General features: G+C 58.9%; 1 protein-coding gene across 1 annotated transcript in view; it reads right to left on the reverse strand.

Moving 5' to 3' along the window:
* FOXP4 (forkhead box P4) overlaps nucleotides 1–25,959 on the reverse strand; it is a 54,720-nt gene that overhangs the window by 5,957 nt on the left and 22,804 nt on the right. The window contains exons 3-12 of the mRNA XM_027695049.1: nucleotides 20,722–20,811; nucleotides 13,377–13,499; nucleotides 11,624–11,710; nucleotides 6,078–6,225; nucleotides 5,374–5,578; nucleotides 4,982–5,086; nucleotides 2,629–2,716; nucleotides 677–766; nucleotides 126–327; nucleotides 3–16 (exon numbers count right to left, since the gene is read on the reverse strand). Coding sequence (XP_027550850.1) covers nucleotides 3–16; nucleotides 126–327; nucleotides 677–766; nucleotides 2,629–2,716; nucleotides 4,982–5,086; nucleotides 5,374–5,578; nucleotides 6,078–6,225; nucleotides 11,624–11,710; nucleotides 13,377–13,499; nucleotides 20,722–20,811 — 1,152 coding nt within the window. The remainder of the gene's footprint in view (nucleotides 1–2; nucleotides 17–125; nucleotides 328–676; nucleotides 767–2,628; nucleotides 2,717–4,981; nucleotides 5,087–5,373; nucleotides 5,579–6,077; nucleotides 6,226–11,623; nucleotides 11,711–13,376; nucleotides 13,500–20,721; nucleotides 20,812–25,959) is intronic.

The following is a 25,959-nucleotide window of genomic DNA, read 5'->3' on the forward strand; positions in this document are numbered from 1 at the left end:
TGATTCTGTGCAAGTTCTGGGGGGGGCGACAGGAAAAGGGGAGGGCAAGGGGTGAAGGGACCCTGCTTTGGGGCCCAGGGACTGCAGCGTGGAGGGTGCTGCTGAGCCCCCAGCCCGGAGCTCACCTGAAGATATCGGGGTGCAGAACTTCTCCGAGTTCCTCCTGCGGATGGGCCCCACGTTGTGTAAAGTGGAAGAGCTGATGACGGAGGGGCCCTGCCGCAGGGGGGTGATGGGCGCCGTGGCTGAGGTGGGGGGATGAGGTAAACCGTCGGGAAACGTGTCGGAAGTGCTCTTGGAGAGGGTGGCACTGGAGACCAGGTTCAGCTGCACAGACAGGGGGGAGGCAGGGCGGGTGGTTGGGAAGGCAGGGAGGGGCTGGGAGAGCCCCTGGCACAGCGGGAGCTGGGGAGGGCTGAGCTGGGCTCGTGCCCCAGAGCACCCAGGGAGGGGCTCGCAGGGGGGACACTTGCTGGGCCTGGCAAGGATGGGAGGCAACCAAGGGATGGGGATGCAACTGCAGGAGAGGATGCAGCCATGGGATGGGATGCACCTACATCCACTCTGTCCATCCCACGGAGCCCACCCAGTGGTGACCATGCACAGGGCAGGGAGGGGACAGCAGTGAGGGGGAAGGGGCAGCTGTGGGGACGTAGAGGGCAGGAAGGGGACTCACGCTTACAGGCTGGCTGAAAGGCTTTGGCTCTGAAGGTCTCATGTGAAGATGGGCCATCATTGCTTGGAGACGCTCGCTCTCCTTGGCCAGCTGTGGGGGGCAAGGAGCAGGAGGGAGATGGTCAGGCAGTGCCCAACTCACCATGGAGGTGCCCGTGGCCTGGACAAGCTGCCAATGACCCCCCAGCCCTGGTCTGGGCAGGCAGCTCAGACCCTCTGTGTCTCCCCAGGTGCCACCTCCTGCCTGATGCTGGTTCCTGAGAGCCCCAGTGGGGCTGTGGCTCCATGGGAGCTGCAGCACCCACTGTGGGGGGCACAGGGGCCATTCCAGCTCCATGTGTGCAGTTAGATGAAAAATCTACGGTGAAAGGGAGCCCCTTCCCACCCCTCCATGCTGCCACTCACCAGCAAGGCCACCCACCACAGTCCTCACAGTCCCTCCCGGGTGCTCTCATCCCTGTGCCCTGGTGCCTGACATGACTGTCCCCTTCGCCCTCCTCCTGCTCCCCAGCAGCTCCCTGTCCCCCCACCCATCCCTCCATCCATCCCCCCGGACACCCAACATCGCTTTAATTGCCCCCTCCCTCCTGTTTACTCCCCGGAGCGCGGAGGAGGGTGAAATATTCACAGTGGCACCAGGAGAGATTTTGAGGCCGGCGGAGGCGATGGGATCTGACACCCGCTCCCTCCTCCGCCACCTTCCCTTTCCACCACGACCCTCAAAGCTCAGGGCTCGGCCACCTCCCCATCCCCATCCCCAGGCAGGCGCTGGGGCCGGGCGAGGAAGGAGTTAAAGGCAGGAGCCAGAGCGGAGTTTGCCGCAAGTTTGGAGCAGCTCAGATGCTTTCAGTGCTGTCGTGGTGCTCATTAGAGCTGACAGGTCTCCCCTCGTGATGCAGACGCTCCGCGCCGGCACAGCGGGAGCTCCGCGCTCTAAACTTCATAATTGGTGGCTCCGTGGCAGGTTCCTCTCTGCACACACAGCTCTGCTCGCCCTTCAGCTTTTTTTTTTTTTCCTTCCCTTCCTTTCCCTCCCCTCTTTAAGCCCCAGTAATTGCTTTCAACCTCTCGCTTTGGCGAGGGCTGGGGAGCAGGGATGGATTGCAGGGATCACCCAGGAGGCTGCAGCCTCTCCTGGATCCCACAGCTCCCCCCGAGCTGCTGTGACTCAGGGTGGAGGCTCCCAAGGGTGCCCCACATCACATCCCACTGTCCCCTGGGCCAGTGAACCCTGCGATGTCACGCACACACTACCCTGAGCTCCTGCCAGCCCCAGCCGGGCACCCAGGCACTGCCACACCACGGGGGTCTTGGTGACTGACCCCCTGACAGACCCCTGCCCTGTCCCTCTTTCAAGTCCTGAGATGAAAACTCCCCATTTCCTCCCCTCTTCCCCCCCCTCCCTTCTCCATTAACCGAATTATGCACAGCACGTCGGGGAGCCAGAGAGGCTCTATTTAAAGAACTTGCCTTTCCAAAAATAGCGCCCCGAAGTTGGGCTCCACAGACCACGCTCAGCCACCAAAATAAGTGGCCTGATTTCCAAGGACCCCAGTGGCCCTGCAGCTCCCACGGAGGTGGCACAGCTCGTGTCCCACCTGTGGGCATGAACCCTCCTGGCAGCACGTGCCTTCCGCATCTGTGGCATCTCCCTGTACCCACAGGGACACTTTGGGCAGGAGGGATGGCTTGTCCTGTCCTCCAGCCCCATCACAGGGATGCTGGTATGAGGGAACCAGGTTGAGATTTGCCCAGGGATTGATTTCCACCCAGATGTAGCCCAGGGCCAGCATTGCTGTTTGGGAAGGATGTTTGAAACGAGTCCCCAGGTGGGTGGTCACGGTCCCCAACCTCCCTTCTGCCCCCTGAGGAGAGCAGCCAAGGCATGGAGTGCAGAGGGGGGAGGAGATGGCTTTTCACACCCGTGTCCATGGAGGCAGGGGCAGCACCCACCTGTATCTCCAGCTGCTGTACCACTTGCATCTGGACTCGACACTGGGCCGTGCTTCGGTCATCAAGTGCATGTTCTGTGTTGAGGTGTCTGGGGAGGAGAACACAGAGGGTTATGCCTGGACATGCCCAAAATGCTCCCCCTCAGCTGGGGCCACACCTGGGATCAGCCCTGACCTGTAAATTGCTCAGGGATGCTCTGGCACTGGTGCCCCAAGTGGGATGAGCAGAAGGGAAACCGAGGCACGCAAGAGACTGAGCAAACCAGGCTGTGCCATCTCCCCAGACCGGGGCTGGAAGGGGGCCATACCCACCCTGCCCTGCCTGGGGCAGCCACACGGTGTTCAGGAGCAGCCACTGCCTGATGGAAAGCCCACGGATTTTCCTGGAGAAGGCTGCTGGCAGGAGGTGCCAGGAAGACCTGAGAAGCAGGTTTCCAGGACAAAGGTGTGATTATGGAGGTTGACTTACACCCTCTAAGGAAACCCCCGAAGGCAGAAGGTGGCATTTCCAGGGTGTTCCTCATCCCACCACTTTCATGCCTCGTGTTTATGAGGTGCTTTGTGTTTATGAAGCAGAAGGACCTTTGGCCCTCACTGCTCTCCCTCCTCCTCGGGGAGGGGTGGGACTCCTGGGGATGCAGAGGCAGGGACATCCCAGCAGCCCCTTGTGGGGGTCCTCACCCCCAAACCCAGCAGAGCAGCAGCCTGGGGGTGCCCCCAGGAGAAGGTGCCCCAGGAGCAGAGCAGGAGTCTCACCCGGCTGTTTGCGAGAGACTTCCAGCCCCAACTTGCACAAACAAGGCAGGGAAGTGGGACCAGCTGCCAAGCCCTTGGGTGAGCAAACCCCCCTGTGCCTCAGCCCCGCTCCTCTCCCTGCACAGCAGAGCGAGGGCACGGCTGCTCCTCCAGGGAAAAGGCTGTCAGAGCCCAGGCTGTGCCAAGCAGGAATGGAGACACCTCCCACTGACCCTCTCCCTCATAAATCACTGCTCAAAGGCCACGCTGCCCCTTTTCACCCCAATCCTGGGGCTCTCTGAGCTGCTCCACGGAGGTGATGCTCAGAGCAGGCTCAAAGCTGGTGCTCAGACTCCAGGCCAGGCCCACTCTCCAGCTGGGCTCGGCCTTTGGGAGCTGGAAGTTTTCTGTCTGCCTGACATGTCCCCACATTAGCAGAGAGGGGACAGAAACCCTTCACCAGTGTTTTTGGGAAGCTGTCCATTGGGAAGGGGGACAGGCAGGTGGGATGCAGGGATCCCACAGCCCTGGCTGGCACAGCACGGTTCTCCTGGCACTGTCACCCAGCCCTGGCCATCCCCTGCCAACTCCAGCTCCAGCTTCCAAACCACAGCTTGCTCGTCTACCCTGTGCCATTCAAACATGCCCTGCAAGGTGGGAGGAGATGCCTCATCTGGGTTCACCCCATGAGTCAGAGGCAGAGGAAGGAGGACACAGGAGCCTGAATCACTCCCTCACTCACCACCCCAACCTCCCCAGGCTGCCTTCACACCTCCTCATCCTCCCGTGTAAGGCCTCTGCCCAGCTCCTTCCCTGGGAATGAGGAGGCTGGTGAGGTCCAAGGGATGCTCCCAGCGGAGCCAGAGGTGTGGCAGAGGGCAGGGTCAGCCTGTAAAACCCCCAAACCTGGTTGATGGAGGGCCCGGCGCCTGGGCCGAGCAGACAGCCGGGGAGGCGGGGGAAGCGGCGAGCGAGCCCGTCAGTTCCTTCTGATGTCTTTGCTAAAAATCCCGGCTACAAAGAGATCTAATTGCAAATGAACTAATTAAGTAAACCTCTGACGAAGCGTGAAAACAATTTGTTTGACCCTGACGCTGGCAGAGGGCTCTGCGACAGCAGAGTTAATCAGTCAGCGCCGGAGCCCACAAGCGGTGTCAGCGGGGCTCCCGCGCTGCCATCTGCTCCCCCCCGCGCCCCCCAGGAGGGAGCTGGGAGCCCCCCGCGCCTGCTGCCCGCTCCTGCCTGCTCCTGCCTCCTGCACGGGGCCTCTCCTTCTCTGGAGTCGTCCACTCAACGAATGGTTTGGGTTGGAAGGGACCTTAAAGCCCATCTGGTTCCACCCCCCTGCCATGGGCAGGGACACCTTCCACTATCCCAGGTTGCCCCAAGCCCTGTCCAACCTGGCCTTGGACACTTCCAGGGATGGGGGAACTCCAGCAACAACCCTTGGTGTGTTTTCTCCTTCTGCATGGGGTCCCCCGGCTCTGGGCAGACACTTTGGAGTGTCTGGACCTACTTCCAGAGTCTTCCCCTCCACCAGCTCCATTCTGACCCAGCCTCAGAGTGTGGGTTGCCCCCTTGTCCAAAAAAAAATCCTCCCCCCAAAAGGGGACACTTACTTGACAAACTGCCCCAAGTCCTCACAGAGGGTTTCGCAGCCAGGCCACTTGCACTCTCCGTGGCCGTAGAGCGGGTGGGAGCCGGGGGTCTCTTCGTGGGAAGAGCTGCAGAAGAGGGAAAGGGGCCATGAGACAGGGCAGCTGGGATGCTCCAGCATTCCCGTGCACGGGGACAGCCCTCGGGCACCCACAGGAGACCCCACAGTGACGGCTCACTGCCCTCCATGGGCGCAGGGGTGCAGCAAAACAGCGACAGGACTCGTTTGTGGGGTGGGCAGAATCCCCCCTCACCCACCCCAGCCCTGCTGCCAACCCCACAGCCGACAGATCCCGGCCCCTTCCACCTCTCCAGGAATAAAAACACAAAGTGCCAGGGCCCGACCCGGCTCTACCTGTCCCTTCTGGGCGTGTGCATGGTGCTCTGTCCATTGGGCAGAGGGTGATGGGAAATGGGAGGCGAGACCTTGGCGGCCGAAAACGAGGTAGAGTTGGAGGTGTTGGTGGTGAGGTCAAGACCTTCTTGCTTAATGCTGTCCTCGACGGGCTGGGCAGCCGTGACCTCCTTCCAGAGCTGCTGGAGGTCCGAGGGGCACACGGCTATGGCAGGAGAGAGTGCCCGGGGGTCAGCAGGGGCACGGGGCAGAACCCACAGCACCCACAGGGTCCTTCCCTGCCCCCTGGCACAGCTCAGCTCCCCAGACCTCGCCCAGCACGGGGAAACCATCACCCAAAGCCAGGCCCAGCCCACAGCACCAGCAGTGGCAAGGGGAGGCTGCACAGCCCCAGCAGGGAGCCCAAAACAAGGCGCTCTCAGCACCCAGGGAGCCACACAGAGCTGTTCCCAGAAGGGAGGAGACCCCTTCTCCCCACGCCCTGGCACCCCTATGCCAGAGGAAGAGGTGCCCCAGTCCTGCCAAAGGAACCCGGGAGCCCAACCCTGCCCCAGCTCTGCCCGCTGATGCCACCAGACCCCAACTTCGGGGGCATTAGAAAAAGCAACGGCAGAGCCCCTCCCCAGCCCCCCTCACCCAGAGCAGGGCAATCTGCAGCCACGGGCCCCCCCCCCATGCGGGGCACCCCGGGTGGGGGTCCTTACCTTGGGGCAGGGTCTGCAGGGGCACCGTGCCCTGCCCTGGCGGGAGGCTCACCAGGCCCTGGCGCTGCAGGTTTAACAGGTGCTGCTGCTGGAGCTGCTGCATCTGCAGGAGCTGCTGCTGGAAGGCCAGCTGCTTGTTCCCCAACGGCTGCCGAGACAAAAGGGACAAATCCAGGCGCCTTATTCCCAGCCCCGCAGGGGAGGCAGGGGCTGGGGGCCGCGGGGAGGGGTGCTGGCAGCCAGGGGTGCTGGTGGTGGGGGCACTGGGGCTGCCCCTGTCCCCATCCTGCTGCCGGGCCTGCTCGGCTCACGGCTGAGCCGGACGGAGGCTTTGATCTATCGGAAGAGGAGGGGAAGGAAAGGAAAAGGGGAAGGGAAAAATAAAGCGCTGGAAAGAGAGGGAGTGAGCGGAGCTGGGAGTTGCTCGGAGCAAAGAACCAGCTGTGCTGGGAGGTGGGTGTGAACCCCAACTGTGGGGTCCCGTGGGGGAGGCTCAGCTGCAACGTCGTTGTAAAAAAAGGGGGCTCCCAGCACCCTGGATGCACAGGACCCTCCTTTAAGCCAGAAAATTATCCCTGTTTGCCAAAAACGACCACTATGAGCCCCTCCGTGGTGAGGGGCTGAAACCAACTGTCTGCAGGGGAGGGGGTGCCCAGCACCAGTAGCGGTGCCCCCACCCCAGCCACAGGCACCCCCCGGGTAGGGGACTCTCCCCCCGTCCCCAGGAGCCAGCCCTGCTCTGACCAGCATCGCTGGCCCTAAACTAGTTAGGCAGGACGGGTCCCCGGGGAGGCGCCGAGAAATCCATGAGAATTAAGTGAAGGGGAGAGAATTCAATTAGGGCTGGGGACAGGCAGCTGCTAATCCGAGCCGGGCAGGAGAGGGGAGCTGCCCCGGGGCTGCCCGGCCTCATTAGCGGGGCAGGCGGCTCCGTGACCCCGTGAACCCCCCGAACCCCCCTGTTTGGGCAGACGGTGCCGGCAGGGAGCGAGGAGCCGGAGAGCACCGGCCAAGCCCGTGCTGGAGCACATCCCCCACCTCACTGCCCTCGGGAGTGCGGGCACTTTGCAGCCCCTCAAAGAAGTATTTTCATGTCTGTGTCCTCACTGATGAGCACAAGAGCTGTGCTATGGGAAATGTCCTTGTTTTTCCTGAGTGTTGTAGGGATTCAGGCCCCGATGCACTGGGAATCCCAGGGACCTGGCACATCTCCTGATGATCCCCGAGGCTACATCAGCAGGGAACAGCAGACAGACTCTCCATGGCAATCCCAGTCCATGACTGAGTTTGGAATCAGCACGTGGTGCTGTACCCACAGCAGCACCCTGGGCCCATGGGATGCAGGAGGATCCCTGTGGATGCTCAGACGTGGCTTTGTGAATCAGAGGGAGAGGACAAGATCCAGACACTGCCCTACAAACCCCTATGCTCTGCAAAGTCAGGCACATCCACGAATCCTGTCTAGGGCACAGAGACAGTTTAATTCCAGTTTCTTCAGCCTCAGAGGGATATGCAGACCCTCCCTGCCCTGTCCACCTCTGGGCCACGGTGGAATTGTCCCCCCCAGCGTCAGGTCTAGATCCTCCCTGGCTCTGCCTCAGCCCTGCACCTCTGAGGCTTAAAGATTAAGGCACAAATCAAAGCGATTTCTGCTCAGTGAAGAGAAATCCCTGTGCTCACCCTCGCTCCTTGAGCCAGGAGGGCTTCAGGCCATGGGATCAGCAGGATACAGGAAAACAGGCAGGACCAGGCTGCAGCCAGAGGGCTTCAACAGAGGCAGCTCTGTCCCCCACGGTGTCCCCTCCCGGCGAGAGAAAGCTCTGCCACCACGTGGGATGGACACGAGTGCCCTTGCCTTGGTTAGAAACAGCAGCTGGGATGGGATGGGACAGGATGGGATTCTCCTCCTCTTCCCGGCTCCGCCACCGCCCTCCCCGGGGGCCCCGGGGCAAGCCCGAGCTCTGCTCCAGCACAGCCTCACTCACGTCACTTCCAGACTGTGGAGCAGGAGGAACTGGGAGTGGATGAAGGGATGAAGTCATGAGGATCCCTGCGCACGTCCCTGAGCCCCACAGCCCGGCTGGGCTCTCCCAGTCTGGCCTGACCGGAGCTGTGGCCGGTGGAGTCGGACGCCCCAAGCCCTCAGGCAGCCCTGACCCACACGTGGTTCTGGCAGGGATGGTGTCCAGGTTGAAACCTGGACCTTGACATGCTTCAAATCCACATGTGCATCCCTCCAGCTTCACCAGACCTCAGACACAGGGACCAGCCCAGGAATAGGAGTCCTGGTGCTGCTCTGAGTCAAACCAAGGACCACATCCCCCCGGGGGAGCCAATCTGCCATCACTGGGGAACAACTGTGGCACCACAGACCTCCAAACCCCCGAGTGATGGTGCACCCACCTGCAGACCCACCCACCAGCCTGCAGGCTCCAAGCCAGGTTCTCCCTGGAGAAGGCAGGGCGGGGAGAGCCTGGATTACAGCCCCAGCCTTACGGAAAACCTCACGTGCCAGTCCTCACCCCACGAGCTCTGCTCCCCTCGGAAAAGCCACCCAAGTCCCGCCCAGAGGGGACCCCCAGCACCCACCAGAGGAGCTGGCTCTGCGTAAGGGTCAAATCCTGCGCTGGGCCCCCCCTCAGCCCGTTCCCAGCTCCTGCCCCAGTGCAGGGCCGGGGTCCCGAGCGCTGCCGTGCATTAGACGCAGCTGAGCGGGTGCAGCTACGGGGTAAGAGCCGCCGTCACTTTGATTTATGAGCACATCAGGAGGAGTTTCGCCGTGACACGCGGGACTGACAGGAGCAGTTCATTAAGCTGACACTGGGGTGAGGCGCCAGCAGCCCCCCCTGCGCCACCCCCCTCCCCAACCCCGTCTGCCTCGGCAGAGGGACAAACCCCCGCCCCCAGCAGCTCTGGGGGCACACAGAGACCCTCCAGCCTCGCCCTCAGGGAATACTGGGGCCTCTGCAGCCGGATGCCCCTCGCAGCACTGGGCTTGGAGCAGCCAAGTGTTCAGGGAAGAGCAGGATATGAGGGTGAGGGGCTGCCTGGAGCTTCCCAGCCCTGCACCACAGCTCCTCGTTCCCCCCACACCCAGGATGCCGCTGGGGGTGGGGGTTCAACATCACACCCTAGCACAGGAAAATGCTCCTGGAGGACTGGGATGTGCTGCAGCTCAGCCCTATCCCAGTGGGACTCATGGATTCATGGATCAGCTGTCTTGCTTGGCCCCTTCCTCATGCCCCCCCTGCAGCACAGCTCCCCCCAGCCCAGGGACACACAGCACCCCCCGGGACAGGGACAGGATGCTGCCGACAGGCACTTCTGATGCGTTTCCATCCTCCTTTCCTGTTCTCCCCTTCCCCTTTCCCTGCCAGGGGACACCCAGCTGTGGCGCTCCCGAGGAGATCTGAGCTGCTCCTCCAGGAGATGCTGCTTCTCCAGGAGATGCTGCTCCTCCAGGAGATGCTGCTCCTCCAGGAGATGCTGCTCCCTGCTCCTGGCACCTTCCCGGCGCCGCTCCCGCGGCTGAGCCGCTGGCTCCCAGTTACAGCCAGAGGAGCCCTGGGGATGGGGCAGAGGGGAAGCAGAAGGCGCTGGGTTTACAAACCTCGCAGCGGGGCTGGAATGAAACACGGCCGCGGGTTTCCAGGAAGGAGTCGACGCCGGCCAAGAGCGGCTCTCCGGCGGCATCCCAGACACGCCAGCTATTCCCTGTGCCAGCTATTCCCTGTGCCATCGGGGCAGGCAAAGCAGAGCACGGGCTTTATGAACAGCAGCTGCCCACATTCTCGGGGTGAACCCAATCCCACAAAGCCCGTCTGGGGGGGTTTGGGGAGGGGAAACGCTGACATCCACTTGCTGGGACCCCCTCGGTGCTTTTCCTAGCCAGGATGCTGCCGGGAGCTGGATACACACCCCTCCAGTAGCATTTGATGCCCCTTCCCCCCCCCCCCAGCCTCTCTTTCTTAGTGGATGAATTTCCCGTTTCCTCTGTACCATTTAATTAAAAGTTAACACGCGCTTTTTAAACCGGAGCCCGCTAAGCAAGTGCTTTGTTAGAGCTTAATTATATCCCCGCTCAGAGCTGCAACAGAACATCGCCACGGCCAAGAGGAAAGTCCTTGAGGAAGCTCAGATTTATGCCTCCCCCGTTCCTGGAGCACCAGCAGCCACTCCAGCTCCTGCAGATGGCTCTGATAAACCTGACCCCGTAAATACGCCACCATCCCGCAGTGACAGCCCAGGTCAGTCTGCAGAGACTGGAGAAGGTGCCAACCCAACCCTGAGCCACTCCAGCCACCCTGGTCCTCTGATGCCAATGTGTTTTTGCCATCGAGTCCCCTCTTTGCCACACCAATGCACAGCCTGGGCTTAAAATCTTTCCTCCCCCCAATAAAGCTGAATTTCAGCACTGAGAATGGCTGAGTATTAATCAGGGTTGCTGGATTTGTGGAGGGGTGATTGCCACGAACAGCCCCAGCACCCCAATCCCCTGCTTGCACTGATGCTTGGCCAAGCACGTGGAGTGAGTGGCTCAGCCCCACGTCCCTCTGTGCTGGGCACCCAGGGAAGGACACTGGATAGAAGGGCAGCAATGCCAGGCATGAATCAGCACGTGCACTGCACAGAACACCCCACCCGGGACCATGTGCAGCAATTTGGGGAGAGAGAGAGGCAAAAATATATAAGGAAAAGGAAGGGAGTGGTGCTATCTGCTGGTTGGTGTTGGTCCCCAGCCTCTGTGTGACTGGCACATCCCCAAAATACAGCCACAGCACCAGGCAGGGCATCACTGTGGGAAAGGACAGCAGAAACTGTTGTGTAAAGGGAGTTATACAACACTGATGGAATCACATGGGCATGAAATGCTTCTCCACCAGGCACCCACCTCCCCAGCACAGGGCCCACTGCTGCCAACACGGTGCCAGCAGGGGCTGAGAGCATCCCCTGGCTGAGTGTGTCCCGTTGGAAAAGCCCTTTGCTGGCATCACTGCTACTCCACACGGTACTGGGATTTTGGAAAACCGCCCTTCCTGGCAGGAAAAGCCCTGCTTTGGGTTCCCATCTGACCAGCCCTGCCTACTTGCCAGGGTGCTGCTGTGCCAGCTCAGCCAAGACTGGGCTGCCCAACTCGAGCTGTGCCAGGCAAGGGCTGAGCTGAGCCTCCTCTGCCCCCACCCCGGGGGGAACTGGGGAGCCCTGCTCTGTGCTGGGGGCAGTGACCTGCCCCTGCCCCTGGGGAGGGTCCAGCAGCCCCACAGCCCTGACCTCACTGCTCCCCACACACCCCACAGCCTCTGGACACGCTGCTGAGAACGGCGCAGCTCGGTGCACGTGCCAGATCACAGACAGGAGGAGGAAGAACAACAACTCCCAGCAACTGGACTGGCCATCCAACACCCCCCAGAGCAGGATGCCCCCGTGTCCCATCCCTGCTGGCTCCCAGCCCGGGGTGCTGGGGTTCCTGCACACCTTGTTGTGCTCCGGTCCTCCTTTAATTTGCCGCCAGATCTGATGGCCCAGCGCCCTCCACGTGAGCTCACCTCTTTGGGTTGCTGCTTTCCAGCTTGCTGCTGTGTCAATAGCTGCAGGTGAAGCTGCTCCTGTTGCTTCTTGTAGTATTCCTGCAGCTGGGAGGGGAGAGAGCAACCGGATTAGCAGCAGAAACACCCCAAGCCCAGCACCAGGCTTTGCCACAACCACGTCAGCTCCTGGCACTGTGTCATCAGGGCAGGCTCCTGGCTGCAGGGTGGGAGGGAAAGGACCCAACAGAGGAGTCAGGGCACCAGAATAACCCTGGGCACACGTTCCCAAAGGCTCTGGAACCCCACAGCAAGTGAAATCTCCCAACACCACCAGTGCCAAACCCGCTGCTTGTTTCAATGTCCCTCAGAAGCAGCCCTGGGTGCTCTGGCACGTAACTGTTTCAGCAATGGGGAAACCCCATTTTCAGCATGGTGGGACCCCAAAACCCCCCTGGCAATCGCATTGAGAGCCAGGGGAACTCCCAGCTGGGAAGGGGTCAGAAGCAGCCACAGCCCCTGGTCTGGCTGGTGCAACCCTATGAGTGCTGGGGGCTCAGCCCTGCACCCCCTCCACAGGCAGCCCAGCCCCTCGCAGCCCCCTGGCCAAAGCAGAGAGCTTTGCTGGTCCAGGAACACGGGGACAAACCCCCCAGCCCCACAATGAACCACCGCAGAGGCTCCCAGTGTCCACAGGCAGCTCCCCCCCGGCCCCTAAATAAACTGTGGGTGATGGATTTGGTGTGTGCAGGGGGGGACAGAGCACGGGGAGGTCAGCGAGACCCCGCAGCCCCCTCCCACCCGTGCAGGGGCTCAGGAATGCCCCTGTGGATGCCGGGAATCCTTTATCAGCTCGGGGCTGACGGCGCTGACAGCAGCAACTCCGCCGTTTGTGCCGGAGAACAGGTTTGGAGGGGCTGGGTGTTTACCCCAGAGCCAGCCGGAGCCAGGGCTGCAGCGGGGCCTGAGCAGGCGCAGGAACATTGGGTCAGGGGTGAGAGGTGTGATGTTTGGTTTTCTGCCGGTGGAGAATGCGAGCTATTCCGGCCTGGGTTGTTTAATTTGCAGTCAAACGTGTTTCTTTATCCGGCTCCAAAGAGGCTTGTGGAAGGACCCACCCAGGGTAGTGTTTACCCTTTGTTCTTTCCCTGGGGCCAACCTTGAATCCTTATCAGCCTGTTTGGAGTAAACAGGTACTGGAGGCAGGAGGAAGGGTGTGGAGGATGCTTGTGGGGTTTCTCCCTCTCTCTCCCTCCCGCCGGCGGGAGGTGTTTACCCAAGCAGACCTGTTTTGTTTCGGAGTTGAGGTTTGTTATTTTTCTTCTTCTTCTCCTCTTTTTTTCTTCCCTCCCCATCCGACTGAACACTCCGGAAAAGCTGAGCAGGCCATGAGAAACAAACCCACGTGCTCAGGTCTGGAGCTGGACACAGGCACATGCCCAAGGCCCAGCAGCAGCCACGGGGGCTCTGCTTGGGGTGCATCGAGCCAAGAGCACCCACCCCGACCACAGCTCTTCCCAGGAGCTGGGCAGCCCCAAACCAGATCTCATGCAGGAATTTTCTGGGCTTTGAGCAGCAGCATCCAGCTTTGCCAGCACCGTCAGCACCTGCAGCTGTTTTTGTCCCTGAACGTGCTGGGAATCCCCAAGGAAATATGTGGAGAATGCGAGAACCCAGGGAGGAAGGGACCCATCTGCCTGCCCACAGCGAGCTCCAAGCATTCCCGGCCCCAGTGGGAATTGCTTGGCTGGATGCAGCCCAGGTGCAGCGTTACCTGTTGCAGCATTATCGCCTGCTGCTGCTGCAGGAGGGCCTGGAGCTGGGGCGGAGAGAGGATCTGCTGCATCTGCTGCGGGGTGATCATCTGCGGGGACATCATGGCCACGGACACGGGCACCTGCGGGAGCACGGACACGTCACCACTCCCCATTCCAACCCTGGGAAACCCTCCCCAACAGCCTACAGGTGCCTCCAACCTCTCCTGGAACATCCTTCATGCCCCGCAATCCCTGCGTCACCTTCAGGTCCCTGGTCCATCCTGGCATGCCAAGGCCACCTCCGGGACGTGGCAATGGCAGGGAGGTGCCCCGTGGTGCAGCTGGCACTGGGGTGAAGCTTCCTAAACCGTGAGCTCCCCCATCCTGAGGGCAGGGTGCTCTTCTTTAAATGCAGTTGAGCTGGGGGAACTGGGCATCAAACCACAGCTCCTTCCCTTGAGGTGCCGGAGGATGCAGGGCAGAGGGAAACACAAGGGAAGTGGGAAGATACTGATCACCCAAATAACTTTGCAAAGCAGAGCACGGAGGAAGAGGTTACCAGGTTCTCCACAGACACATCAAAGCTTTACCTCCAGCTGACACCGGTAACCCACGTAATTACCATGCCAAGAGGAGGGAGGGCCGAGAGAACCTGCCAGCCCCTGCCTTTGGTTATCAAAATATGGGTCCACACCCCCAGCAATGCTCCAGAGAAGGTGTCAGTGATGGATTCCAGCCCTACTGAGTCCTGTCCAGGTGGAGCAACGATGCCTTCCCAACCACAGCCACCGAGAGCTGCCTCGTCCCAGTCTTCCACTGATCCCACCAGCCCAAAGCCTTTCCCAAGGCTTTGGGCAAAGTTATGGCTTCGCTGCAATTTAATAACCCTTCCTGGGTGCCCCCCTTTCCCTTGGAAAGCAGATGGCTGCTGCCTCCCCCTCCAGCCAGCCCAGTGGGGATGGGACCACAGGGTGGCCCCGTGCAGTCCCTCCCACCCGTGGTGGGTGTTCAGAGCGCTCTGACCTTCAAGGGAGGCTGCCAAGGCTTTATCTATTTCCTCAGGCATTCTGCTGGAGGGAGGCGTGGGACACGGGTCGAGCTCCATTTGTGATCCCCCCTCCAGCCGCCCTCATGTCGCAGTTATTGATTAATTGCTGCGAGTTCCCACCCAAGGGCTGGGGCTGCTCCCGCCGCTCCGGCCGTGGAGGGCTCGGAGGCTGGGGAGCATCCTCAGGGATGAGCCACAGCGCCCTGGAAGGGCTCCAGCACCCACCAGAGAGCCCCAAGCCCCCCCCCTGCAGCAGCGAAGAGCTGCTGTTTGGGTGCTCAGGTGCTCCCAGCCAGCTGTGCAAAGCCCTGGGCGAACATCTGGGAAGGAGGGGAGCTGGCGAGGAGGGCGAGACGGGCGGGGTGCGCGCCCGCTCCCGGGAGCTGAGCTGAGCATCCTGCTAATTTCCCTCTGCCAATTCATCAGCTGGCAACGTGCTCGGAATGAGAGCCCCTAATTAATTGCTCATCCGCATCCCCCATCCGGGCGGCCTCCCCGCCCCCACCACGGCCCCTCCAACACGTTTGCTGGCATTTTCAAATCGGAGGCATCCTAATTACCGGAGAGTTATAACACCTTCCATTTCTCGCCCAGCGGACTGACACCCTGTCAAGAGCAAAGAGAATTGCCAGAGGTTTTGACAACACTAATTGCCCCTATAATCTAAAAACACAAAGGAGAGGCGATTAGTCGAGAGGGCCCCAGCTCTCGATCCGACACGAGGTTTTCACAATGTTACAAGAAAACAAAAGTGACGCTTTTTAGAGTTTGATGGCTGCTAACAAAAGCAGAATTATATTTTCATACAACCTTTGTCTGCATTAAATGGCTTTTTCTTCCGTGCTCGGATGCGGAGCTGACACGGGGGAAATGGTGGTGGCTTCGTGCGGGGCTGAGGTGGGAACGGGGCGAACCGGTGCTGGTGTTTGTGAGGGTCATCCGGGCTCTGCTGCCTCCTCGAGCCCCAGGGGATGCCAAAGCCACATGAAGAATTTCCCCACAGCATGGAAAACACCCCTCTCCCAGTGGAGGTTTCCAGGGAGAGTGGGAACTTACTTTAGTAAAAGGGGAAATTCCCACTTACAGCCAGTTTTGCTCCCACTGCAGCCACTCATCCCAGAAACCTCTGCTGGGGACAGTGACAGCTGCTGCCCTGGCAAAACAAGAGGGGGATGGAAATGTCCATCCCAACCTGGCCAAAAAGCCACCTGCAGGCAGCTGATCTGCCAGTGGGGAGGGTGAGGGCACAGTGTGGCCCCGGGACACCCCTTCACCTGCAGCCACGGCACTCGGTGACCGCCGGTGTGCCAGATTCCCCATGGCAGGAATCAAGGCCAGCCTGGCATCCCTGGAGAACGGGGGGCTCTGGGCAACAACCACCTCAAAAGCTGAGACCTGGGCAGACAGAGTGGTCAACAAGGCGAGCGAGAGCCAAAGGGCACCAGCAGGAGCAGCAGGGGTGGTAGGAGGGGTGAGTGTCACTCAGCTGCCTCCTCCACACCCCCCTCCACCCCCGGGCACCGGAGCAGCCGGGGAATGTCCTCACACCCGGCACATCCCTCGGGAAGCAGGTCCCAGCAGCGGCTGGTCCCCGGCCGACGCGTCACGAGCTGGCATCTGCCAGACACCGAGTCAGGAAGGGTTTGACTCATGCCTTGGCCGGCTGCCACCCCGCAGAACTGCTTACTAACAGCTCCGGCTGCTCCCAGAAACACCCGGCGCTGCTCCGGCCGCCCAGCGGCATCTCCGGGGGTGATTTTCCAGGCGGTCCCGGTCGTAATCCCTGCGTGCCAGAGGACGGGCGGGCACGGATCAGCAGGCGGTGGGTGGAAAACGAGGCAGGTATTCCAGGGAAGCTCGGCGGGAGCCCGGAGCAGCGCTGCCAAAGCCGGCTGAGGGAACCAGGATTTGGTTGGGTGGAACGTGGCGGGAGAGGGAGCGAGGCTCTTAAGGGAAATTTTTCTTGAATTTTTTTTTTCTTTTTTATGGGAAGCAGATTGAACTCCCAGGCACGAGGCAGAGCAGGGAAAGCCACGGCCCGAGGGCTGCTCTTGGCTCTCAGCACGGCGGGGCTGCCAGAGGGACGGTGCCCTCCTGACCCCGGGGACAGCTGGCTTGGCACGGCGTGGGGACATCCTCCGTCAGCCCGCGGTTTGCTCAGCCTCAAAGCATCCCTGCTCCGACCCTCACCTCCCAGCTGTGCCGTCACCCACGCCGGGAGGTCACCACAGGAGCCACCATGGCCCCAGGGGAGCCGGGGGCAGCACGTCACCAGTGCTACGGGAAGGAGCATCCCCTGGTCCACACCTAAACCACACCTAAACCACACAGCCCAGCTCCCTCGCCAGGGCAGCCACAGCCCAGACCTCGTCCCCACAGCCCTGCTGACCCGAGGAGGGCTCTGGGACCACCAGCATGAACACACCTCTCCCTGTGCACAGCAGCTGCCCTGGGGTGCTCCGGGGTTCCCACAGAGCCCAAGGCTGCACATCCTCGCTCTGATCTAATCTTGGAGTTTAAGTCCCCATCAGAAACAACAGAAAACATGTTTGTGCTCTTTTTTCCTAATTTTAAACACCCTTTTCAAATCCAAACCCAACAGAAACAAACCGAGGAGGTCAGGAACAGAAGGGAGGAAACAAACACCGGGAGCAGCTTCGAGTTCTGCTGTTTTAGGGGCAGGGGATGAGCAAATCCCCACCCCAGAGCACCCACTTCTCACAGGAGAAGAGCAAACCAAACCCCCCAGGCACATCCAGGCGTCCTCTCCTGCACTCTCATCCCTGGGAGAGCTCCAACATCCAGCTGGCTCAGACCGTCTGCGAGAGCTCCGAGCGCCCGGGGCCAGGCACTGATGCCACTGACACCAACGTGACCCCAGCCATGGTTTATAAACCCTGAGGGTGGCACAGGGCCACCCAAACATTGCTCTGCCATCCCTCCACTCACACCACGCTGTGTCTGAACCTCACCAGGGTGGGACAGAGACGACGGACTAAAATCCACCCGGGGTCAGAGGGGAAACTGAGCTCAGCTCCATGTGGTTTTGAGGCTGTGGTTTGTTTTATGAACCCTCTGAACAGCCTCAGCACCAAAGGACTGATTGCCCTCAGTGGGGGTGGCAGCAGGAGGGCAAGGGAACAGGCACCAGCATAGAGGACACCAGGCTCTGATGTTCAGCTCCATGTAAAGGAAAGGAGGAATCAATCCCTAGCGTGTTCAGCCCAACGTGCATCCTCATTAGTGCATCCTCGTTAGCATGGTGTTCCCACCAGGGAGGCACTAATGGCACGTGGCTGGGCTCCAGGAAGCTGGAAGGAGCTGGCTGGGGAGGTGACAGTGCTGGAGTGCCCACAGCCCCCTCCTTGGTGAGCCCCTGCCCTCAGCATCACCCAGGCAGCATCCCTGGGGGGACACCACGGGCACGGGGGGCTGGCACAGCTCATCACACTGACCAATCTACAGGGACTGAAGCGACTTTGCTCCTCTGTTAATCCACGATGCCAATCCCAGAGCAGGATGGTGGCGGGGGCCCCGGGAAGGAGGAGTGGGAGCAGGGACAGACAGTGATGCTGCAAGTTCAAACGGAAAAACCGAGCGCGGCGTGAGCAGAGACGGACGGGCTGCTGGGTTTGCTCCTGGAGAGGGAACGCAGAAGGGCTGGTATTGATCTGTCTTCATTACCCATTTCACTCAAGTTTCAAATCAACAAAATACACTTTTCCGCTCCGCTGCCCTCCCCGCGCAGCAGACAAAAGAAAAGCAATTTCCCGCAGTTTGCTCCAAACTCCTCTCCCTTCCCCTGGCGCCCTTCAGCCCCTCTCCCCTTTCAGCCAGGGGAGACCCCCAGCTCCGAGGGCTGAGCCGGGGAGGGACCCCAAAGAGGGCACCCTGTGATTCCAAGGGGTCTCCAAGCCAGCACTGAGAACACGGGTGCTGCCCTTCCAGCACTTCATTCCATTTCCCAGACCCCAGATCCCAGCAGGATCCCAGAAGGACATGTTGCTTCCACCAGCCCCAGGCAGGATGGGAACACCCTGCGGTCCATCAGCACCAAAAGTCCCCAAACGCAACACTTTGTCAGCACCCACCAAGTTTCCAAGAGTTTTAAAGCTGCAGAGAAATAAAACCATTTTTACGGTTTTTTAAAACACCCAAAGGTGGAGGGGTTTTCGCCCTTTTTTTAGCTGCAGCTGTAACTTGAGCGTCAGCGTGAAGCTCTCCACACACACCTCCAGGCATCTGGGGAGAGAGAGGGTCCATACTTCAAAAAAAAACCAACTCCAGGATGCTCCGGAGCCCAGCAGCTCCCTGGTTGTTTTTAAGCACACGCCATTGGGAATGTCATTAATATTCCCGCTGGCTTGGTGCCCCGAAAATGTCCCGTCCCCATCAGGGGGTGACAGGGAGAGTGCACAGTGTGGGCAAGCACGGGGGGTCTGTGGTGCTCCTGGGTGTGGGGGCTCCTGCTCTCTCTGCCAGCACTCTCCTGCTCCCTCCCCATGGGATCGGGGGCCAGGAGCCGGCTGGCACAGAGCTGAGGGGAGGCCACGGACACAACCTCTCCCCCACTCCCCAAAATACCCAACCGCTGTGAAAATCCATTCCCCAGCCTGCACATCCACAGGCAAAGCCCGTGGGATCCCAGGCTGGCACCCCAAGGACACCCCAGTTCCCAAACACTTCCACGACCCTCCCATCCTGCCGCGCTCCCTGCTCCCTCCCCAGCCAGGGGCTGCTGCGCTGGGACCCAGCCTTCCTCCTCCTCCTCCTCCTCCTCCTCCTCCTCCTCCCCCCGCCGTCCTGGCCAGTCTCATCCACACCACTCTGCCGTTAGATAAACTTCCTTTCAAAGGAGTCTGCTTAATCCTCTATCTCCCCTCGGTCAGATCCCGCTCCAGCTGCCGGCGGGGCCGCGGGGGGAGGAAGAGCCGCTCGCTGCTGAGTTATGAGCTATTTCTGACTCACGTCTACAACTTTCACAAGTCCTTTTGCAACACAGAAAGGGAGGAGGGGAGAGGAAGGAGATCCAGTTCGCTCCGGCGAAGCCGCCGGCCAGATGGGCAGGGAGGGGAGGCTGGGGAGCAGCAGGGAAGGGGAGGACGGGATGTCCAAGCAGCAGCACGTGTATCCAGCCGGGAATACGGCGGGGAGAGCACCGAGGGATGGGCAGCAGGAGTGCAGGGACACACACCCACGGAGGGGAGCGAGGCGCCGGTTACCGGAATCTGACTTCACCCTCGCTGCCTTTGTCCTCTGCAGACATTTTCCATGCAGTGACTGCATTTCCTTCCTGCGAGCACCGCTGGAAAAAGCCGCCTGTTTGTGCCGCGGGAGCCCTGACTAACTCCCACTGCTCGTACCCAGCTGCTGCTTCCCAACCCGGAGGGGCAGCCGGGGGTCCCGGGCTCCCCTGACCCCTGGGAGCCCCAGGACCTGCTGCTGGTTGGCTCAGCCGTGTCCTGGTTCTCCAAGTTGGGAGAGGAGCCTGGGATTGCCCATCCCAGCCCCGCTCCCACTGCCCTCCCGCTGCCACACGGCTCAGCCTGGCACAGGCAGGACCTCCAGCTCCGAGAGCGCTTGTGCTAATTACTTTCCTTTGTTAATTAAACCCACGTGGCTCTAATAAGGTAACCTGCTGTTCTCCGATAAATTTAATTAGCCTGAAGGGAGAGCCCCTCCACACAGCTATTTAAATTGTCACTTTCCATCGCTGGGGCTTTGCTTCTTCCTGCCTCCTCCTCTCTCCAGATTTCACCCCTCTTCTGCTCCTTTTCTTCCCACTTTCAGCCCCTTTCCTTTGGCAGAGCAGTGGAGCAAAGGGGTGGTCCCCCCCATCCCTCTGGGAGCAGGATGCTGTGCCCACCCAAAGCCCCACTTCCCTGACAGTGCTACAAATCCCACCTCAACCAGGCCTCTGTCCCAGCAGCTGTCCCACGTGGGAGGATTTGCCCTGGCTCCAGCCCCTGTGCCACACTCACTGCACCCAGCATTGATCCTGAGGTGCCCCCACTCTGGGAAACTCTGTGCCTCCCTATATGAAATGCATCCCATGGTAAGGTGGCACATGGTCACCTTCCCCCCCAATCCTTTCTCCTCTGGAGCCAACCCTTCCCTGGCATCCCCCTTTCCCACCACATCAGCACAAAACAGGGACCACCCCCCTCCCCCAGAAAAAAAACTCCCAAGAAATTTCAGGAACTTTACAGAGGATTTAACTCTCTGTGTGCTCCAGCCATCCCGACCAGGGAGGTGACCCTATAGCCAAGCCCTTCCCGCCCAGGGGTGAGGGGGGACCCGTGCTGGGGGCTCACCTGCACCGCTGGCTGCTTGCCCTCGTTGCTGCTGGGGGAGCTCAGCCCCGTGGCCTGCTGCAGCAGGAACTGGCGTGCCACCTGGAGAGCCTGCAAAAGAGACACAGCACCGTGGGCAGGAGGAAGGCTGCCCTCTTCCTCCTCCTCCTCCTCCTCCTCTGGGCACACTCCCCCTCCAGCTCTGGTTCTCCACGGGTTTGATTCACGGGGTGCGAGGGATGTATGGGGAGGGCAGCATTCCCTGCCACACCAGTATGACCAGTACACGCCATTATAGACCACCTATTCCAACCCCCCCCAGAGCCATGGAAGGCCAGGGGAAGCTGGGAGCAACTCCATCCTCTTCCAGAAACCCCCGCCCCATCTTTAGCAGTCACCAGGTCCAGCAGCCCCGTGCCACTGGCAGACTGTCCCGAGGGTCATTCCCAGACTCCAGCCCTGGCACAACCAGCACCTGACCAAAGCTCCAGCTCCTGGCTGGTTTATTCCACCCTTGCACGGAGCCACCACCACAGTTCTGCTGCCGCTGATGTCCCTCGTGTCTAAAGCACTGTGAATATTTAATTTTACATCTGATTGTTACACTGGAGCACCAGAAAGTTCCAGTCACCATCCAGACTTGGGTGAGGCCAAGTGCAGGATCACACCCTGAATCAATCCAGGAATGTGTCTGCAGGGAGCTGATGGTGATGCAGGAGATGTTCAGCAACTCCCACAAGCAACTCCCACTAAACCTGCTTATTTCTGGGGGTGTTTGCCTAGAAAAAGCGATGGGTTTCCTTAAGCTGTTTGCAGGGATGAAGGCATTTCGCTGGGAATCACACCACAGGCAAAAGAGGGAGAAACCAACATAAATCGATCAAATACACTTGTGAAACACACCCAGGCACAACTGAGCCATGCACAGCACTGTGCACAGCTGGAGAAAGCAGGGGAAACGAAGGAAAATCCTGTGAAGAGACAAGAAGGAGAGAGGAGCAAGTGTGAGCTGAGAAAAGGAGCTTCATTGAGGAGCTGGGAGCCAGGAGAAGGAATAAAACTCTGAGGAAAACAACCCGCTGCTCCCAGACCTGCTTCCTCCTTCGCTCCTTATTTCTGCTTTTAAAGAATTCTTTTCCTTCCTTCTGGTTTTTTTTTTGGGCACGTTTCTGAACAAGCAGGGTATTGTAGCCCTGCCTGCAGGACAGGGCTGCGTTAGGGCCAGCGCGGGGGCAGAGCCCGGCGGGTCCCTGCCTGTCATCCCCCATAAATCCCTGCCCAGCTTCCAGGAGCAGCCCTGCACCTCGAGGAAGGGCTGCTTGCTAAATCCCTGTGCTTCCAGCTAAAAAGAATAAAGCCCAGCCTTGTGCACTGCCTCTCCATCCCTCCCTCCCAAACCCACTGGCACATGGAGCAGCACTGCCCGTGGCACCCGTGGATGCACCTCAGCACAGAGCTCACCCCGTGACTGAAACCGAAGAGCAGCCACAGCACCCCAAGACAGGGCCACTCCTCAAATGGAGCATCCAAGAAAACTCATTCCCTGCATTTTAGGTCCCCCCTGTGCTCCTTTGCACAGGGGTTTTTGGGAAGAGCATATGAACAGATCTGAAGCAAAGGATGCCTGAGCTGTACCATGTTATTTTTTGGTGGATAAATCCACCCGACCTGCTCCGTGCAGGAGGACAGGCACTACAAGAGCACTTGCAAAATGAGAGGGAATTTAAAGTTGCTGCTGAATCTGAGGCTGAGCAAAGGGTCTCACTTATATCATTAAAAAAATTTCATAGCAAGGGGCCCAAACCCAACAGCTGTGCCCCAGACGCAGCACTGGGCACCCTCTGCCCTGCCTGGCTGTGTTTGTCACCATCATACAAACCAAACAGCCCCAAGAAAGTGAAAAAACAAGGAGTTCCAAAAGCAGATGGATCCTTATTTTATATTCCTGTGATGAATTACCAGGGCTGCATCCCAGGACTGCCCCCAGCTTGGCGTGCCCAGCACGGGGAACACCCAGAGCTGCCCCACGGCCACTGAGCACCCCTGGGGACACTCAAACGCTACACAACCACTAACCTGCAAACTCACTTCATCCAAACAATTAAAAAACTAAAATCCTGGAGGACAAACACGGCAATTCACTGCTGGGAACCACGGATGGAACGAGCCCGTGGTCCGGATGGCGGAGCCGCCGCAGCCCCAGCGCGAGGCGCGTCCCTGCACGGGCACCTTATTTCCCTGTTATTAACAGGAATAGATGTGCATCGGTAACGCGAACACAAAAACCATGTGACAGTTATGACAGCTCAGGGTCTGATATTTTAATTACTTTTTGAAATGAAAACAGTAATTCCAGTTAAAAGCCAAGGGTGGAGGGATTCAACCGGCGGCTGCTCAGCGCCGACGCGCGGCACGGCCAAGGCGCCCACCAGGATGGGTGCTGGACTCTGGTTGCACCCTGTGTCCATGCACCAGCTGCCTGGGCTTATTTGCTTTTCCACTTGTCCTTTAACAGAGGTTTGCATGGATTTGGTTTCTCCATGGAATTCCTGTGGTGTTTGTAAGGGCCATCTCACGGAGGTGACCCAGCGAGGCAGGTCCCTGCCCCAGCCCAGCAAAAATCAGTGCAACGGGGACAGAAGAAACAGCAAAGAGGGGAAAACCAGAAGGGACGTAATTCCAGCTCCAAGTGCCACGCCGGACTTCTCCCAGAATTTCTCTTTCTAAACCCAAACAGTGGCTGGTGCCACCGAGCCCCCAGCGCCCGCCCGGCTCGGCCCCACCGCGCCGCCTCTCAGGGGGGAATTTAATTCACTCCCCGCTGGCTCTCTCACTTTGGTGTGCTCTGAAGCACGAAATTACAAGATTTAGAGGAAAAAAAAATGACATGGCCTTACAATTGCACACAGGGGCCTCTCCACCAGCGCCCCAGAGCTGCCCCCTCCCTCCCTCCCCGCCCGGCAGCGATTCCCACTCCAGCCTGAGCTGAGCTCAGCCTGCAAACGAGGGATGAAAACCTGTTGCACGGCTGCACAAAGCACGTGGAGCACCAAGGATGGAATTTTGGGATGCGGAGCCCCTGGTTATCTGCACTTGTTGCCCTCACAGGGCAGGAGGAGCAGCCCAGATGCCGAGAGGCAAAGCCTTTCCGTAGGGATGAGCAGGGAAGGCATCATCCACAGGCTCTCCTCGGGGCTGAGGAGATGGGAAAGCAGAAGGAAAAGTCCCCTCGTGGGAGTGGATGGGCTTTCACCTCCCGGCTCCGGGAACCAGGGAAAAAGTGATTGTTTTAAAAAAGCCCCTCTCCTGCTGCACGGTGTCATCCAGCAGTCGTTAGCACAACACCCCTAATTGGGAACGAATGGGTTGTGTCAGCTCCTGGATGGCTCCCTTTGATCAGCAAATTATCCCATAAAAAGTTTGTAATGTCTCAGGCACATCCAGAGCTGATGTGGTTTGGCTTTGCCCTCCCCAAGAGCAGCAGCAGCAGCAGCAGCACATTCCAGGGCTGAGGAAGAGGAAGGTGACCCAGGCTGGGGAAGCCCACAACTCCCTCTGGCTGTGCAGGGACACAGAACACACCAGGGACTGCAGGGAGAGATGGGAGATGCTGGAAGGTGTGTGCTGGGATGGGGAGGGAGTCAATAAATAAACCCTGCTGGGATTAATCCTCAATTCTTCCCCCACAGGCTTGTGCTCCAGCCCGTGAGGCTCCATAAATTCACTTCTGCACATGATGGAGGCTCCTCCAGACACCAGGAGGGGCAGATTTTGGCTGCCTTCCTCATGGCAAACACCACAAACTTCCCTTTCTCCCACAGGGAACACCAGGTCCCACTTGGTCCCAGCCCTGGAAAAGCACAGGTTGAGGAGGCAGTGGATCCCATCTCATTCAGGATCCCACCCAACGTTGGATTAACCCCTCATCCCTGCCTGGTTGCCCTTTCCTCCTCAAAACCTGCCCAAGCAGAGCCTCTCCAGGGCCTCTCAATTGGGAAGAAACAGACCAAGAGGTTCAAAAAAGCTTGGAGAGGGTGGAGACATCCACAGGTCTTCCTAAAAGTACAAGCCCCAGCCTCCCAAAAAAAATCCCAAAAACCACCCAAACAAACCCAACCAAAAAATCATAGTACAACGGAAAACCTTGCCCAGGATATTTTAAATTCCCTTATTTACCAGGTATTTCACTTTATGACAACAGAGTTTTTAATTCCACCCAGCAGTGTCCAGACTCTCCAGCTGCCAGAGCCAGGGGCAGGGTCACCACCATGGAAACTGCTGCCCAAAATTAGCCGAGGGATTTTCTACCTGGATCAAAGCTTTACGTGGGGTTTTACCCTCCAATGAGTGAAAAACCACCTGAACATGACATTAGACCAAGAAATTTTGCAGGGTAAGAGGACCTGTAAGAGAGTTTGTATCTTCCCTTTTCCCTCTGATTCTTTCAGAGGGTGGAAAGAGGTTGGGAAGGGACGAAAAAATGGCAAAAAAAGAAAAAGGAAGATTTTTTACACTAACCTCATAAAAATGACATCGTCACATTCCAGAATTAGAGCCGTTAAAACAACACACACGGATATTTTTAGCTGGATATTAACAGTAAATGATGCCATATTGAGGAGCACTTCCACCAGCCCAGCCCGGCCCCGCTTAACCAGAACCAAATGACTCCAAGAGATCCAGATTAACAAAAATGACACAATTCTTCACAGGGAAACGAAAAAAAAAGTAGTTTTTACACCCAACTCCATGTCTGTGTCCCAGCCCCAGCTGTGCTCCCCTGCCCTAATGCTCCTGGACTTCATTAATCTGCTCTTGCCTCCTCAGTCCTCGCAGGCGAGGGGTTAAACCCATCCCCACTAATGAAGAACACAAGGAACACGCTCCTGACAATCCCATTCCACGGAAAAAAAGGGGAAAAAAGAGTAAAAAAAAAGGCTCCTGCATTTGTCCTCAGTAAAATATGAAATATGAATCAGGGAAGCGAATAGAGAGATGAGTTTCACTTAAGTGCTCCAGCCTCGTTTTTATCTTAAATACCCTAATAATAGAGGATTACACAATATATTTGAGATGTGATCACATGTTTTATGGAATGGTATCTCTCTGAGGGCAGCAAAGTGCCTCTCCTCCCCCCTCCACACCCTTCCTCAACTCCCAAAAAGGTCCCATTTGCTTCTTTTCAAAAACAAGACTTATTTTTGTTTATTATTCCCCATTTCTTTGACGTCTGTCTGCAATAAACTGCACTTTTTAATG

Source organism: Neopelma chrysocephalum, unplaced genomic scaffold (assembly GCF_003984885.1).
Source record: "Neopelma chrysocephalum unplaced genomic scaffold, ASM398488v2 Primary Assembly neopelma1_100, whole genome shotgun sequence".
Lineage (NCBI taxonomy): Eukaryota > Metazoa > Chordata > Aves > Passeriformes > Pipridae > Neopelma > Neopelma chrysocephalum.